This window comes from Brassica napus, chromosome A4 (assembly GCF_020379485.1).
Source record: "Brassica napus cultivar Da-Ae chromosome A4, Da-Ae, whole genome shotgun sequence".
Taxonomy (NCBI): domain Eukaryota; kingdom Viridiplantae; phylum Streptophyta; class Magnoliopsida; order Brassicales; family Brassicaceae; genus Brassica; species Brassica napus.
This window is the reverse complement of record NC_063437.1, coordinates 3,582,592-3,597,311: the sequence shown is the minus strand read 5'-3', so window position 1 is coordinate 3,597,311 and position 14,720 is coordinate 3,582,592. Positions and strand designations below refer to the sequence as shown.

General features: G+C 34.9%; 1 protein-coding gene across 1 annotated transcript; it reads right to left on the bottom strand.

Moving 5' to 3' along the window:
• Positions 1-12,121: 12,121 nt before the first annotated feature.
• BNAA04G04370D lies at positions 12,122-14,116 on the bottom strand. Its single transcript, XM_013887096.3, has 3 exons — positions 13,764-14,116; positions 13,148-13,468; positions 12,122-12,502 (listed from the first exon to the last, which is right to left on the bottom strand). Exons 1-3 carry the CDS (start codon positions 13,828-13,830, stop codon positions 12,342-12,344), a joined length of 549 nt encoding a protein of 182 aa, XP_013742550.1. The 5' UTR covers positions 13,831-14,116; the 3' UTR covers positions 12,122-12,341.
• Between the last annotated feature and the right edge of the window lie 604 nt (positions 14,117-14,720).

Here is a 14,720-nt window from a genome sequence, read left to right as displayed (position 1 = left end):
CGGACATCACACCATGGTTCTGTTGCTCGACCGAGAGATATAATATTGCTTATAAGGTCTAGGATATAGTAGATGCATTCAGTATTTTCTGCTCACCGGTCTTGGTTAGAAAGAGGATGTAACCTTTTCCTTTTATATTTATTGGAGAGTCTTCTCCAAATTTCACTTGTCCTGTTACTTTCTTATCAAGTCTCGAAACATAGCTAAGGTTTCCAGTCATGTGTTGCCTGGCTCTGTTGTCTAAGTACCACATATTTTTTCCATCTACGCTGGTTTCGAGCTTGCTTGGTGTGGTGTTGTTTTCATTGAGATATACGACTCCGTGCATTAATTTTCAGCCTCCTGCGTGGTGTCATCCTCATTCTCATGAGTTTCTTCAAGTTTTAACAACCCATCAGGACATGAGGAAGCATAATGGCCGGTCTTTTCACACCTGTAACACACAAGCTTTGATAGATCGATATTTGGTCTGTAATTACCATATTGCTGGTATCCATAAAGCCCTCGGCCTCTTCCTCAATACTGAAATCGCCGGCCTCTGCCTCTTCCTCTGCTTGATTCGTACCTCTCTTGGTACTGCTGCGACTATGTATTCACATACATAAGCTTACTCTGACCTTGATCTTCTTGTTTCTCTTCTTCCTCTTCGAAGATTCTTTCTTCATACGCCTTTAGCCTACTCACAATATCTTCAAAGCTGGTTTTGTTCAGGTCAAGAACATGTTCAAGTGCAGCTATGATGTGGATATACTTATTCCTTGGTAGACTGTTAAGAAACTTCTTAACAAGCTTTGGTTCTTTGATAGTCTCCCCCAATGCCGCAGACTTTGATGACAATTCCGAAAGCCTTCCGACAAAGCTATCAATGGAGTCGGTTTCTTTCATCTTTATCATGTCGAAATCCACCACTAACGTCTGTAATCTAGCTCCTTAACTCGATCAGTACCCATATGTCTTGTCTTTATGGCTTCCCAAACTGCTTTCGCAGTTTCTAGGTTTCTGACTTGTAGTATTAAAGATTATGGTATGGATTGGAGTAGAAGAGCTCTTGCCATAGTATTATTTTCTCATTCATCTTCTCCTGGATCAATTGTCTCCCATACTTTGTAAACCTTTAAAGCTACCTTCATCTGTATCGTCCATACGGTGTAGTTGGTGTCGTTGAGAAGCGGACATTGTATCGTCGAAGAGCTACTCCCCTTCGAACTGCTATTTTCTGCAACGATCTCCCACATATGTTTGATTCAGTATAATGATTTGATACCAATTATTGAATCAAACTCTCAATAATCTTTTAACCAAAACTCTTTATTAAACACTCAATGCTTTAGAAAATCACTCAAAACTAAAGCTCTCAAAACTTATATGTTATGTCACACTTTGACATCTCCATATATATAATAGGTCCTAAACACACTAGATATACAATGTTTAGAGAACTCCTAAACACCTAAATGAATTACCTTAAAATATAGATAAATGAATTACCTTAAAATATTAATATATTTGTATTGAGAAATCCGTTTAATAAAAACCACCATTAATGATAGTTTTTATTTCGTGTTCCCTCTCTTATTCTATATGCACATCACGTGGGTGTAAGATATGCATATATATCATGAATTATGATGATGGTGATTTATGGTGTCTCTAGATGCAATCATATAAGGGGGAATTAAATCTAAGTTTCAGTTCATAGATTTGAATCATTCAGTAAAATAAATTTACAATTGCAAACTCAAACTTGAAACACAAATGAATTTACGATGGGCAATTTTTCAAATAGCATTTCTTAAGTTTTTGTCACAAAAATAACATTCAAAAAATAAAATGATCAAAATAGCCTTTTTTATTTTGAAAATTTTAATATTTATTTTTTATTTTAAAAAATTTGAACTCATCTCCAAAAACAAACCCCTTAACTCTACATCTAAGTCAAGATTTGTTAACCCTGATGGTATAATGCATATTTACCTTTCAATAAAAATTATTTTGGTCATTTTTCTCCTTAAAAGTATATTTTTGTGAAAATAAACTAAAAAAATGTTATATAAGAAAATTTCTCATTTACAATTAATAAGATAGTTTTGTAAGATATATAAGATTGTCGTTCTTTTTTTTTTTTTTTTTTTGAAACAATAAGATTGTCGTTCATTTGGAAAGTATATATGATTTGGTCAGTAAGGGGAAAAAAAACTTAATTTTGGATTACAAGAAAGTAGATGGAAAATGGTGACACCCAACAAGTTATCACAAAAATCAATACCATCCGCCGCTTCCACCAGCTCTCTCCGTCTTCCCCCACCGCAGCCGCTCCTTCTTCCTCAACCTCTACCACCACCATCACCTCCTCCTCCTCCTCTTCCTCCTCCTCCTCTACCATTTCATTCGCGCCGATCACGTTCCTCGCATCCGAGTGGCAAATCTCACATACTCTACGAGCAAAATTACTTTATGTATAAGTTTTACGTTTATCCTTTATTGATATATCAGTTTTTAGTATACTAGACACCATAACCAAAAAGAATCAATACATCAAAAAATAATCGCATGCAAAACAAAGTTAATGAGATTTGCTAATTCAATAGTTAATAATTTGTGGTAATTAAAAAGTAAAATAAACATGAATCAAAGATATGATATATAGCAAGAAAGAACATACTGGTTTCCTTTGAGTTTGAACCAAGTCTCAGCACATTGTCGATGAGAAAACGCCAGATCACCCTTACACGAACATCCCAACTCAATCAAACCCTGACCGTATCCAACCTCCGATTTGCAAATCCTACACACACTCTTCTCTGACTCATCACTTGCCGAAGAGACACTGCTCGAATACTCGTCGGTGTCATAGTCATAATATTCGTACGTATTCGAGTGGAAGCATGAAACGACATCTTCACTGTCTCTGAACGATAGCTGTCGATCTCCTATTCTTCCTTGTTCTAAATCGATGTGTGACATTATATTGTACCACTCTAACACTAGGAAGAAGCGATATTGTCAAGAATGAATAAAGATCTGTGTGACTTTGTCCCATAAATAAGTTGATAAAAGGAAATAAGATTTCTATGCGTCTGTCAAATTAAAGGATCTTTCCTCTCTTAAGCAGATTCTGTACATTTGATTTGTACTTCTTTTTTCATGCGACGTATGAGAATAGTAAGACTAGATCCAACGGCTCATATTCAATGATAAGCTAATAGCTTTGTTTTACCTTCCATTTCTGAAAAACATTTCCTAAAGCATACAGTAATCCACCATTTGACGAAATACAAAAGGTAATTAAAAAATGAATCATATATATAGTAGATTTTTATATGGACAATGAATTATATATCAAATGTTATTGTAAAATGATAACATATACTTGAACAAAAAAAATGAAAACATATCTTATAATGTGTTTCTTTGTATAAATTATATATAAACAATCAAATTAAAACTTGACACTGGATCAATCATATAGTGAACCGAATTTATAAGTTTGATCGATTCTGAAACTTGCGTTTATAATATGGACAATGCAGATCAGTTTGCTATTAGAACTAGTCAAGCAAATAGTTTCAACCGTCCATTCCATGCGTAGGGTAGCGCATGAAACCATTTATAACATTAGTCTAGGAATGCTGCTGTAACGACCCATTACTCGCCCGGTTAATTTGGCCCAGCAAAACCAAGGTCCATTGCAGAAAACTTTAGGTGAGTTCTATTTAAACAGTGGTAGTCTCATTATTTTGTTTAGAAAAATTTAAAGCGTCGAATCTCTGCAGAAACCGAGCTGTCAATGAGAGTTGAGATCGTCCAGCCACCTTCACCTAAGAGATTCTCCACTGAACCGCCGATACTCGCCGAAGGTATAACCGGAAACAGCCATATCTTAAAGTTTAGTTTCAGGAGTTTAGTAAATCAATCATAACTCATAAATCGTTTGGAATTTTGTGATTCTAAGGCCACCATAGTGTTCGTGACGCCAAGACGAGTCCAGACCAGGAATACCAGCCGGATAGACACCATCACGCGCCCTCACGTGCGGCTAGAAATCCCGCACAGAATCTCACGCGCCACCGCAGCCCACCGGAGTCGACGCGCGTGACGTCCACACACCACTGTCTTCGACCGCCGTCCACCGGAGCAGCCGTGTCCGGCCACCGTCTGTCCGCTGCACGGCAGCCGATGCCGTATCGCCGCCGCGCCTCCGCCGCTGTCGGTGACTTTCCGGTAAACCGCTGCCGGTTTGGTCCACCGTCGGCGACTCACTGACTCGCCGGTAACTCGGTGGCTCAGCTGAGTCGACTCAACGAGTCAGGCCATCGACCAGTCAAGTCGGTCTTGTTTGGTTTATTTGATTTTTGGTTATGGTTAAACCCATTGGTTATTGAGAATTGATTTCGGTTAGGATTGAACCGATTTGAAATTGTTTAAATCTGGTTCAATTGAAATCGGATCCGGTTAAGGAAAACCAGTTGGTTCAATTCGACTTCAATTTGGTCAAGGATTGAGTGGCTTAGGTTAGAGTTAACCGTGTTGACCTTTGACAAGTGAGTTGACTTTTTGACCAGATCGCCAGTTGTTCTGACTCAATTTTTTGCTCTGATTTCAAATTTGAAGTCTATTTGAGCAGCTGGAGTTCATAGCTACTACTTTTCCACATTGCTAAGGTGAGGGTCTATTCCGTAAATTCTGTACCATTGTAGAATTCTCTCTATGGTAGTTTAGATTTCAAATCATGATCCGTCTGTTTGAATTGTGTACGTTTGAGTCTTAATTTGTAATTAGTTCGTTGATTGTAAACCAGAATTAGGGATCTAGAGGATTCAACCGTTAATTGGATTGTGTGATGCTAAGTGATGGTATACATATATATGTATGCATAGTTATGAGTAGGGACTATGTGCGCGGGCGAGGACTCAGAGATGTCTGGGCTAGCGATGCTACTATGATTGTGCGGACGGGGTTCAAAGACGTCTGGGCTACCGATGCTACTTGTGTTGGGCGTGTGGTGCAGAGACATTTGTACCGTCGACAATACTGGGGTAGACGGGGATACAGAGACAGACTGTACTAGCGACGCTGAGTATTTATATATCCATATGAGGAGAATGCAGGGTGTGTCATCTATTTATGCACTATCAATGCATTGTGTGTTGTGTGTGATGCTCTAGGCATCTTGGTTTTTCATGTTAGAGCTAAACTTCTATAGTGGCAGTTCTAGTTACTCAAGTAAGTGGTTTGTGTGTTTAGCATCCCATACATCACTGAATGATTCTCATGTTATTCACCCCTTGATGTCCATTATACCGAAGTACTTTCAAAACGCCGTAGGTGTTGCCACGTTAAAAACCTTACCATGAAAATCCAATGGGAAAAATCGTGGTTAAGAGAAAAAGAGTGCAACACGTAATAACTTCCCCTCATGTGTACATACGCCGAGATCTTCAAAGTGACATAATCCAATAAGATGAAATAACTTCTTGGAAGTAGCATGGTGTAACGTCTTGTTGAATAAATCAGCTAACGAACATGTAGGAAACGAATATCACCATTCTTCTGCACTACATGAGTCTTACTATGATTTTGACAATTTTAATTGATTCTCTTGATCCCAAAAACTTTAGAACGTTGATAGACTGTTATCATTGGAATTCTAATATTCTCTTTGAGTGTCTATCATATGTGTGCTCTTTGTTGCCTCGTTAAAACCTTGTCATGAAAAAACCCTGTGGGATAAAAACCATGACGAGGGAAAATAATACAACCACACATATTTCACATTTCTTCCCCGGAAAGCAATATCTTCAGGATATGCATTCCAATCAGATAAATCTCCTTTTGAAATTGAGAATATCATAATACTTTTTCCATTAGAGTATTCAAGGTCTATAGACTTCTGGTCCACAATTCTTATTAGATGTAGACAATATTTTTTTGGTCTATTTAGATTTCAAACCAAATTTCTTACATACAATTGTCTAGACATTCGTCTTGTACATACGAGTAACTCATTCGTAACTATGAAAGTTACTATTATGACTTTCTTTCTTGTCATATGAAATTACATCTTTTAGTTATGAAAAATATTAGTAATTTGCTCAATAACACTTTAAATATGGTACTTCAAGACCAAACATATATGAGCATCTTAAATAAGATCCTTCAAGGATCTTTACGACAACATCTCATTTTAGAACTCCAGTTTGGAATACATAAAGACAATATGATATTGTTAAGAGTTTTCTTCCAAAATAAAACTTTTCTATAACTCTTCAGGAGTTTTTGATTATATTCAAATCAGTGACTCTATTGATCTATAATCTCTTGACAAATATAAAGATGTATTGATTAATTTCAAATATTTCATATATCCCATAAAACATATTTCGATCAAATATCTAGAGTTCTCGGGAATATGATTTTGATATCACCAGTCCTTCAAGGATTATATCTTTTAGGGATTTTATCTCTCAGGGATTATCAGTTTCCAGTGGGTTGTATAATTCAAGTTATTCTTTTACTGCTAGACTAATAAGGAACATGAAAGTAGTTGCATCTGCCACATGAGACTAAGTCTCTTCACAATCAATTCCATATTGATCTTTCTTTGGTGCAACGACTCATTTCTATCCCACTTGTTTTACACCTTCTAGTGTATGGACTATAGGTCCAAATACATCTCTCTTTCACAAGAGTTTTTATCTTTGTCTACTACTTCTTTCTGATTTGGACAATCATTTATTTGCATACACTTTTCAATATATTTTCTTAATGATCATCTTTCTCATTAATCATATCAACTGCCACTTTGCATGCAAAAATATCTTTGAAGTCGATTTGCTTATTGGTTTCATTTTGTTTCATACATAACATATCGAGATCTCTTCATTGTCTCAGGTACCTGAATTTCTTTCAGTCATGTTTAAAGTCTCTTCAGAATATCATTCAAAAACTATATTTCCTCGTTTTGACCATTATCAATATATGCTCCTTTTCATTTACAAGGATTTTTATCTTTGGAACCAACATGTCTACCACGCTGCAGGCATGACTTAAACTTACGAGCAGTTTAATATTGTTCTTCTAGAACATCAATTCTTATTGGACCATTTACAGCTGGTATGGTGACTTGCTCATCCTATTTATTTGGGTCAATAAATGTGTCTGACAACTGCTTTGCTAAGCTCTTTAACTGAATTATCTTTTGGACTTCACATTATTTTTAGTCACAGGATCAATAATAATTCATTTCAACATATATTATTTTCCAGCTTTTATTTTCTCCCCTATGTTGGAAATATTAATTCTTGTTTAGCATTCATATCGAGCCTTACTTATATCTTTCAGGGATGGCACTAGATTCTTATGTATCAATGGAGATTCATATCCAACATATATTCCAACCTTATTTGAATACAGATCTTATTAAAAGCTCTGTGGTGGAGCAATTGGTATGTATATCGCACATCCAACATTCCTAGATGAAAAATGGTTCGTTTCTGACCCAATACCAATGACAGGGAGAACCATTAATTACTTGTTGGCTTGATGCAAATTAGTGTTGCTCAAAATGTTTAACACTTATCCTAGTGATTTTTCTATAGTCGTCAAAGACTTTAAGAAGTGAACTCACCAATATTATAAAAATGCATAGTGGGTGATCAGTCCATCAACATCTCCTTTATTCATGCCAATAACTTCATTTGGCTGGGTTCAGAATTTAGGAGGAATGAGTTCTTATTTGGGACTGCCGGAAAGCTTAGGAGGATCCAAGGTTCAAGTGTTTGGTTTTGTACAAGATCGGTTGAATAATAGGGTGAATGGTTGGACTTTTAGATTTTTCACCAAAGGGAAAAAGAGGTGATTATTAAATCAGTCATAACGGCCCTACCAAACCATGTAATGTCGGTGTATCGATTACCGAAAGCCACAGTGAAGAAATTAACGAGTGCGGTTGCTCAGTTTTGGTGGAGTCCAGGAGGAAGTACACATGGTATGCATTGGAAATCATGGGATAAATTGTGTGAACACAAGGATAACGGCAGATTAGGGTTCAAGGATTTAAATGATTTTAATACGGCAATGCTTGGAAAGCAATTGTGGAGACTGATCGAGAAGCCAAATTCTCTTTTCTCTCGAGTCTTCAAAGGACGGTATTACAGGAATGCCTCACCCCTGGATCCGATTCGCTCATATTCCCCGTCGTATGGCTGGAGGAGTATCACCTCTGCTAGATCTCTGGTTTGTAAAGGACTAATTAAAAGGGGGGTACAGGATCATCTATCTCAGTATGGAACGATCCCTGGATCCCATCCACTCGCCCGAGACCAGCCAATAAAAATTTTCACAATAGTTACCCGGACCTTACAGTGGATTCCCTTATTCATCAGGAATCTCGCACTTGGAATTTACATGCACTTAGGACTTTGGTGGAGCCCGAGGATGCAAAGTTGATTGAAGGTATTCCTCTGAGTAGAATTCAGATGGAAGATAGAAATGGTTGGCATTTCACTAACAATGGAAAATATTCGGTACAATCAGGGTATCAAGTAGAAAGGATTTATCCTGACAAGGAAAAACCACCAGATTATTATGGTCCCAATGTGGATATACTTAAGGCATTTTGTTGGAAAGTTAAGTGCCCTCCAAAGTTACGGCATTTTATATGGCAGTTGATAACATGTTGTATAGCAGTGACAAAGAACTTAAAATCAAGAGGAATACAAGGAAATACTGTTTGTGCACGGTGTGGAAATCCAGAGGAATCAGCTAATCATGTTTTCTTTGAATGTCCTCCGGCACGACAAGTGTGGGCACTATCAAGGATTCCATCAAATCCAAATATTTTTCCAACTGGTTCCCTTTTTACTAATATGGATCATTTGTTTTGGAGAGTTAACTCGAAAATGGAGGATCATCAGTTTGCATGGATACTATGGTATATTTGGAAGGGCAGGATTAATAAGGTTTTCAGTAATATTGATGTTGAGCCGAGAGAGACGTTAAAATTAGCAGAATTAGAGTCAAGACTTTGGAATGAAGCGCAGAATCTCAATAATCCAAGGGTCGTTCCTGAAGTTCAAGGCAGATTGCCCTTAGTGACCACAGGTAGATGGTATTTTACGGATGGTTCTTGGAAGGATAAAGATAGTTTTTCAGGCCAAGGTTGGCTCAGTACACTTCCAGGGTTTGAGAGACTGTTAGGGGCAAGGAACGTAAGGGCAAGTTTATCACCTCTTCATGCAGAGATAGAGGCACTGACTTGGGCAATGGAACGTATGAAAAATTTAAGACAGTATCAGGTTACGTTCGCAACGGATTGTTCTCAACTGGTGAAGATGGTTTCGGAACCAGAGGAATGGCCAGCATTTGGGAGTTACCTGGAGGATATCAAGCTTTTGAGAAGAAGTTTCACCAATTCAGAAGTTATTCATGTATCGAGGACGGACAATAAAATGGCGGATCGCTTGGCACGCAGTGCTAGGATACAACCGTCGTTCGTCATACACATGGATACAGAGTTACCACCTTGGTTTACGGAGTCTTTATGAGTCTGTAAAATTTCTTGCTGTAAAAAAAAAAAAAAAAAAACTTTATTTGGCTGGTGAAAACCGTATTGCCATTTATCTTATGAGCAAGCAACATGTCAAATTATTCGTAAGAATCTTCTGGTTCTTCAATGAATATTCACATAAATCTTTATGTATCTTCTTGCATTATTACTGAACCAAAATGGTCTAACTGGTTCATGCCAAGTATAATATATAAGAGGCTATAATATATAACAGAATAAAAATCTATACTTATTAGCTCAAGATTGCTAGAGTTTTGTGCTGATAACGTGTTATAAGTAGAGAAAAGAGAAAGAGAAATTGGTTTGTATTATTCCATGAATAATGAGTCTTTTATATAGGATTACAATAGCTTGGGGACAAAGTATAACTTGGAGAACAAGTAGACTTGACAATCAAGTAAATCTAAGACTTTCCATATGGACATCACATAATATTCATAACAGGATGAAATTATATTACTACAACAATCATCCTTAACTTTATTTTTAAAAGATTAACTATTTACTCCTTAATATTATTAATAATTAGCTATGAATATGATTAATAAAATTTTATAAACCAATAAAACATCATATTTGAAACATACTAAAAATAAAATATTTTTGAAAAGTATAATAATATGTAGTCAAATATAATAAAAAAGAAATAGTATTAGAAGTATTAATAAAATAATTTTAATTTTGAAATATTAATAAGAAAATATAACAATAAGTATTAAAATATGATATATAAAAATTTATTCATGCTATTGTAAGATATATATATAATTATAGGGAAAAATGAAAAATATATAGTGTTTTAATGGGGAGAAAAGTCGGTTGTAATGCAAAACTTTTCAGAAAATGAGGAGATATTCCAAGTTGCAATTGCACATGGTATATAGTGTAGACGAGGTATTTCTCCACGAAAGCTATCATAGAGCACCAGATGTCTCCCAAACTATGATTTCATTCTATTTATCCCCGAATATAAAGTTTCAGCTTTATTTCCCCATAGAAAAATATTAAATACTTATTTCTCCCTAAATTAAACCAAAACTAAATAAATCTAACTATAAACCAATAGAAGACCAATTAACCAATAACACATAATTAACTCTCATTTGAACCGAAACTAACCCAAAAATATTGGTCACTACCGGACCCAGCAACCACAATCATATCTTGCAACAACAACAAAAAATTAAATCGAACCCTGCGATATTTATGTGAATCACTGACCGTGAAGGCTAACCCTGATTGATGCAGAGATCGAAGAATTGGAGAAGCAAGGGAAGGTAGTGACGAAAGCTAGAGGACGAAGCTTGAGTCTGAGAGTCTTGCAAAGCTAGGAAGGTCCAAAGCTAGTTAATTACATACAAGAGAATATAACTCAAAACTTTGAACTATTGCCGATGATTATAAATTGAACAAGTTGAGAATTCATTTGTTACCCACAGAGCCGTGCTTACCATGTTTCTAAAAAAGCAATTGCCTCAGGTCCCACCATATTAATCAAATTTAAGGGCCCCTTTTTCCAGATTTTAGGACTTCACTACTAAAATTCAATTGGTTTATTTGCTTAAATATATGTGATTAATTTTACAAGAGTTATATTAACGAACTTACCATAAAATTAAGTGAGTTATTATTTGGTTATGATTTTCATGACTTGTTTCTTTTGACTGTTTTTCTTTAATGTTTTAGATTATAATTTTAATTTATTTTCATAATATTATTAGGTATTTAATTTATCATATGATTTTGTTTTTCTTATAAATTTCTAACTTAAAAAAAATTATTTGTCAAATTAATTTATCAGATATTTAGCATATTTTTAATATTGAATGTTTAATATCTTATTAACTTAGTTAATTTTCAGAATAAAATTTATATATTATAGTTTTTCATAACATTACTAAATACTATATACAATAACTATCATCTATGTATCAGCATAATGAGTTATATAAATTTCATAATAATTATTTTAATAATTTTATATATTATTTTAAGTTTTGCCTTAGGCCCCTAAAAAGCTAGGCATGGCACTGGTTACCCAGAGAGAAGCAGGTAATGATGAACACGATAGTGATATTGACTGAATACATAGGTTTTGGGATATTGACGGGGTTAGCAAATAGAAAACGTATTATGTACGTGAAAACTTGTGCAAACGTAAAGAACTGGAAAAAAATATTACAAATCCAATCAAAATAACAAAGTTGAACTCAATATTTGCTCCTTTGTATTTTTACTCTAAAAACATGCATAAATCCACTCAAATCCAATTTCAAATCAAAATTTTAAATAAATCTTTGTTTTTGAATAACACTAGATTTTGAAATTTATTTTAAAATCACAAAACTAATAACAGTAGATCTGAATATAGATTTTAAAATCATAAACCCAATAACACTGAATTTGGTTTGAATTTTCAAATCCATTAAAATACTTAAACCAATAACACCCACTTTATATCTGGGGTGAAATAGAACAATGTTATATTCTGGAAGATATTTGGTACTATATAATAGTTATCGTGGGGAAATAGATCGTTGACCCTGGTATATATAACGAACAGAAAACAATTAATGGTATTACAAAAAGTGTTATTACATGGGGAAATGTTACGAAACAGAACCACAAATCAAACACACTCTGAATCCTCTTCTCTCATATGAATCAACTGATGAGCTAGCATCAAATCATATAAAGAGATATGATTCATTATGGATCAAAAATCGAAATATTATACATAAACATGACACACGTGAAATTAATTCCATTAATTTTACATAGCAGCCGGAGCTAGAGCAGGGGCTGAGGAGTCGGAGACAGGGCCTGGAGCAGTCTCAGAAGCAGGCTCAGGAGCCCCGCCGGAACTGAACATTTCCATCATCGAACGGTGTGGATTTGTCCGTTGAGCATCACACAGATCAGGTAAAAATGCACCTGCATGTAGTCAATTGGTACGTTACGTCAAGTTTACACTTTACATCATTGATTTTATTAGTATTAACGTAAGTACGTAACTATAGGACAATGATAAATCAAGCTCCTAACCGAAATTCCTTGCCTTGACGGTAAGAAACACCAGAATTATGAAAGTGAGTTTCATGCATGTACGTCTAATAAAAAAAGGGCTCGACACAAGGAATATATTGAAATACACAAAACACACACAAGCATAGGATTTCTACTTCATTCATATGAGCCACATTAAACATCATAAATATATATATATATATATATATATAATTCAACTTTTTATTTACGGCAATAACTTTGAGTTTTTTTCCTGATGTGGTAAATACAATTTTGTTTTCACTTTTTGGTATATGAATTTCTCAACATATGTTTTGCAAAGAAACCTCAATTACGTAAAGGTAATGGATCTAATGTTATATATATGATTTTTAGTTAGGAAATATATACCTTTAATTGTTTCTATCTATTTATTTATGTGGACATACATTAATTAATTAAGTTTTTTAAAGCATGGCCCTTATTCATAAAAATTCTAATATTTCATCAGAATACCAAAAAAAATGTCAACGTATGCATGAAGACTAAAAAGAAAGAAGCTCAAGATCTTACCTTCACCGGCAGCGAGATTGAAATAAAGATCAAGAATGTTAGGGCAATAATCCAAACAAGCCGGAGAGCAAAGCTTAGCGGCGAAGCCTGGCTCCATCATTGCGTCCGAGGAGATCCCTACGGTTTTCCGATCAACACCACAAGCGGCTACACACTCATCGCTCTCCACGTGGTTTACAATTCCTTCAACCTCCACCGCGGAAGTCCGGCAAGTGTATTCTCCGGCGACGTTAGCTGTCTCTAATAAACATCTTTTCCCGGAAGCCGATATCGAGAACGCGCACATACTAGTGGGCAGATTCTCGCAAATGATTTCTTCCCCTATAATTATAAAAAAGCCAAAAACATAAACTGATTAAACATCAAATGTTAACATAAAGGATAATATTATATGGTTTATCTTAAACCGGTCATGTAGTTGGTCAAAATGTGAAATCTATGGTTCCTTATATGATGTAAAAACTAAAAACTTGTCTAACCAAGAATGATTTTTGAAAAATAAAATAAAAAATTTGGAACAGATATTAGTGAAACAAATGGAGAAGAGCATATTGAACTTGATCATGAGTCCTAACGATTGGAGATATATATATACAGTAGATATATGTGTACGTACCTAAAGCGGCATGGAGAAGAGATGAGAGAATGAGAAAGATTGGCAATTTGAGGGAAGAATAAGACATTGCTTCTGTTTTTTTGTTGATTCTTCTTCTCTTTCTCCTTTCTTTATTTATAGGGGTTTAAAGTTTGATGTTGTCAAGGGAATAGAAGGCGTATATTGAAGATGTTATGGGGTTTGTGAGTATATATATACAAGATGCTTTAAAGAATGATTTATATTTACTATTTAATTATTATTTTCAATATATATACAGTAAAGATGGTTTTTGTCAACAGTAAAATTATATTTTTCATAGTAGTTGCAATTTTATTTGTACTACGTTATGTGATTGGTCATTTCTTTTCTTTTCTATCAACAATTGGTCATTTCTTTTCATTTTAAAACTTTGAATTGTTTGATCCATTACAAGTTCATGGATGTATCTATAATTATATGTATTTACTACATTTTCGGAAATGATCAAAACATCATAAAGTGAGTGCTTATTGATTTCAATCTTCAAAGACTGAGCGCTGGAACATGTGTTACAAATATTCATTCCTTAAAACTTATATACTATTGTTTTTTCTTGTACCAAAAATTATGTATTGTTTTGACTTTTTACTATTGATAGCTACGTTCGTTTTGGTCATCTAGACTTTTCCTCGGATTCTTCAAAATATTCTCTACATGGTACTATTATATAAACAAATACTTTTAGTTTGTAAATTGGCATTTTAATCTTCCAAGGAACGTATCAAAGACAGGCTATTCTAAAAGATTTAGGTTTGGAATGGTGACCATCGTTCCGCCCCGCCCTGCAGTTAACAGTAACAAAAATCTCTATATATACTATATATCTATAAATTTTTATAACTGTTAGAGCCGCATTGCAGTTGAACCGCTTGTCCTGCACCGCCCAAACTGCAGTCACCATTCGGAGCCTTAGTTGAATAATCTTTTTCATTACAG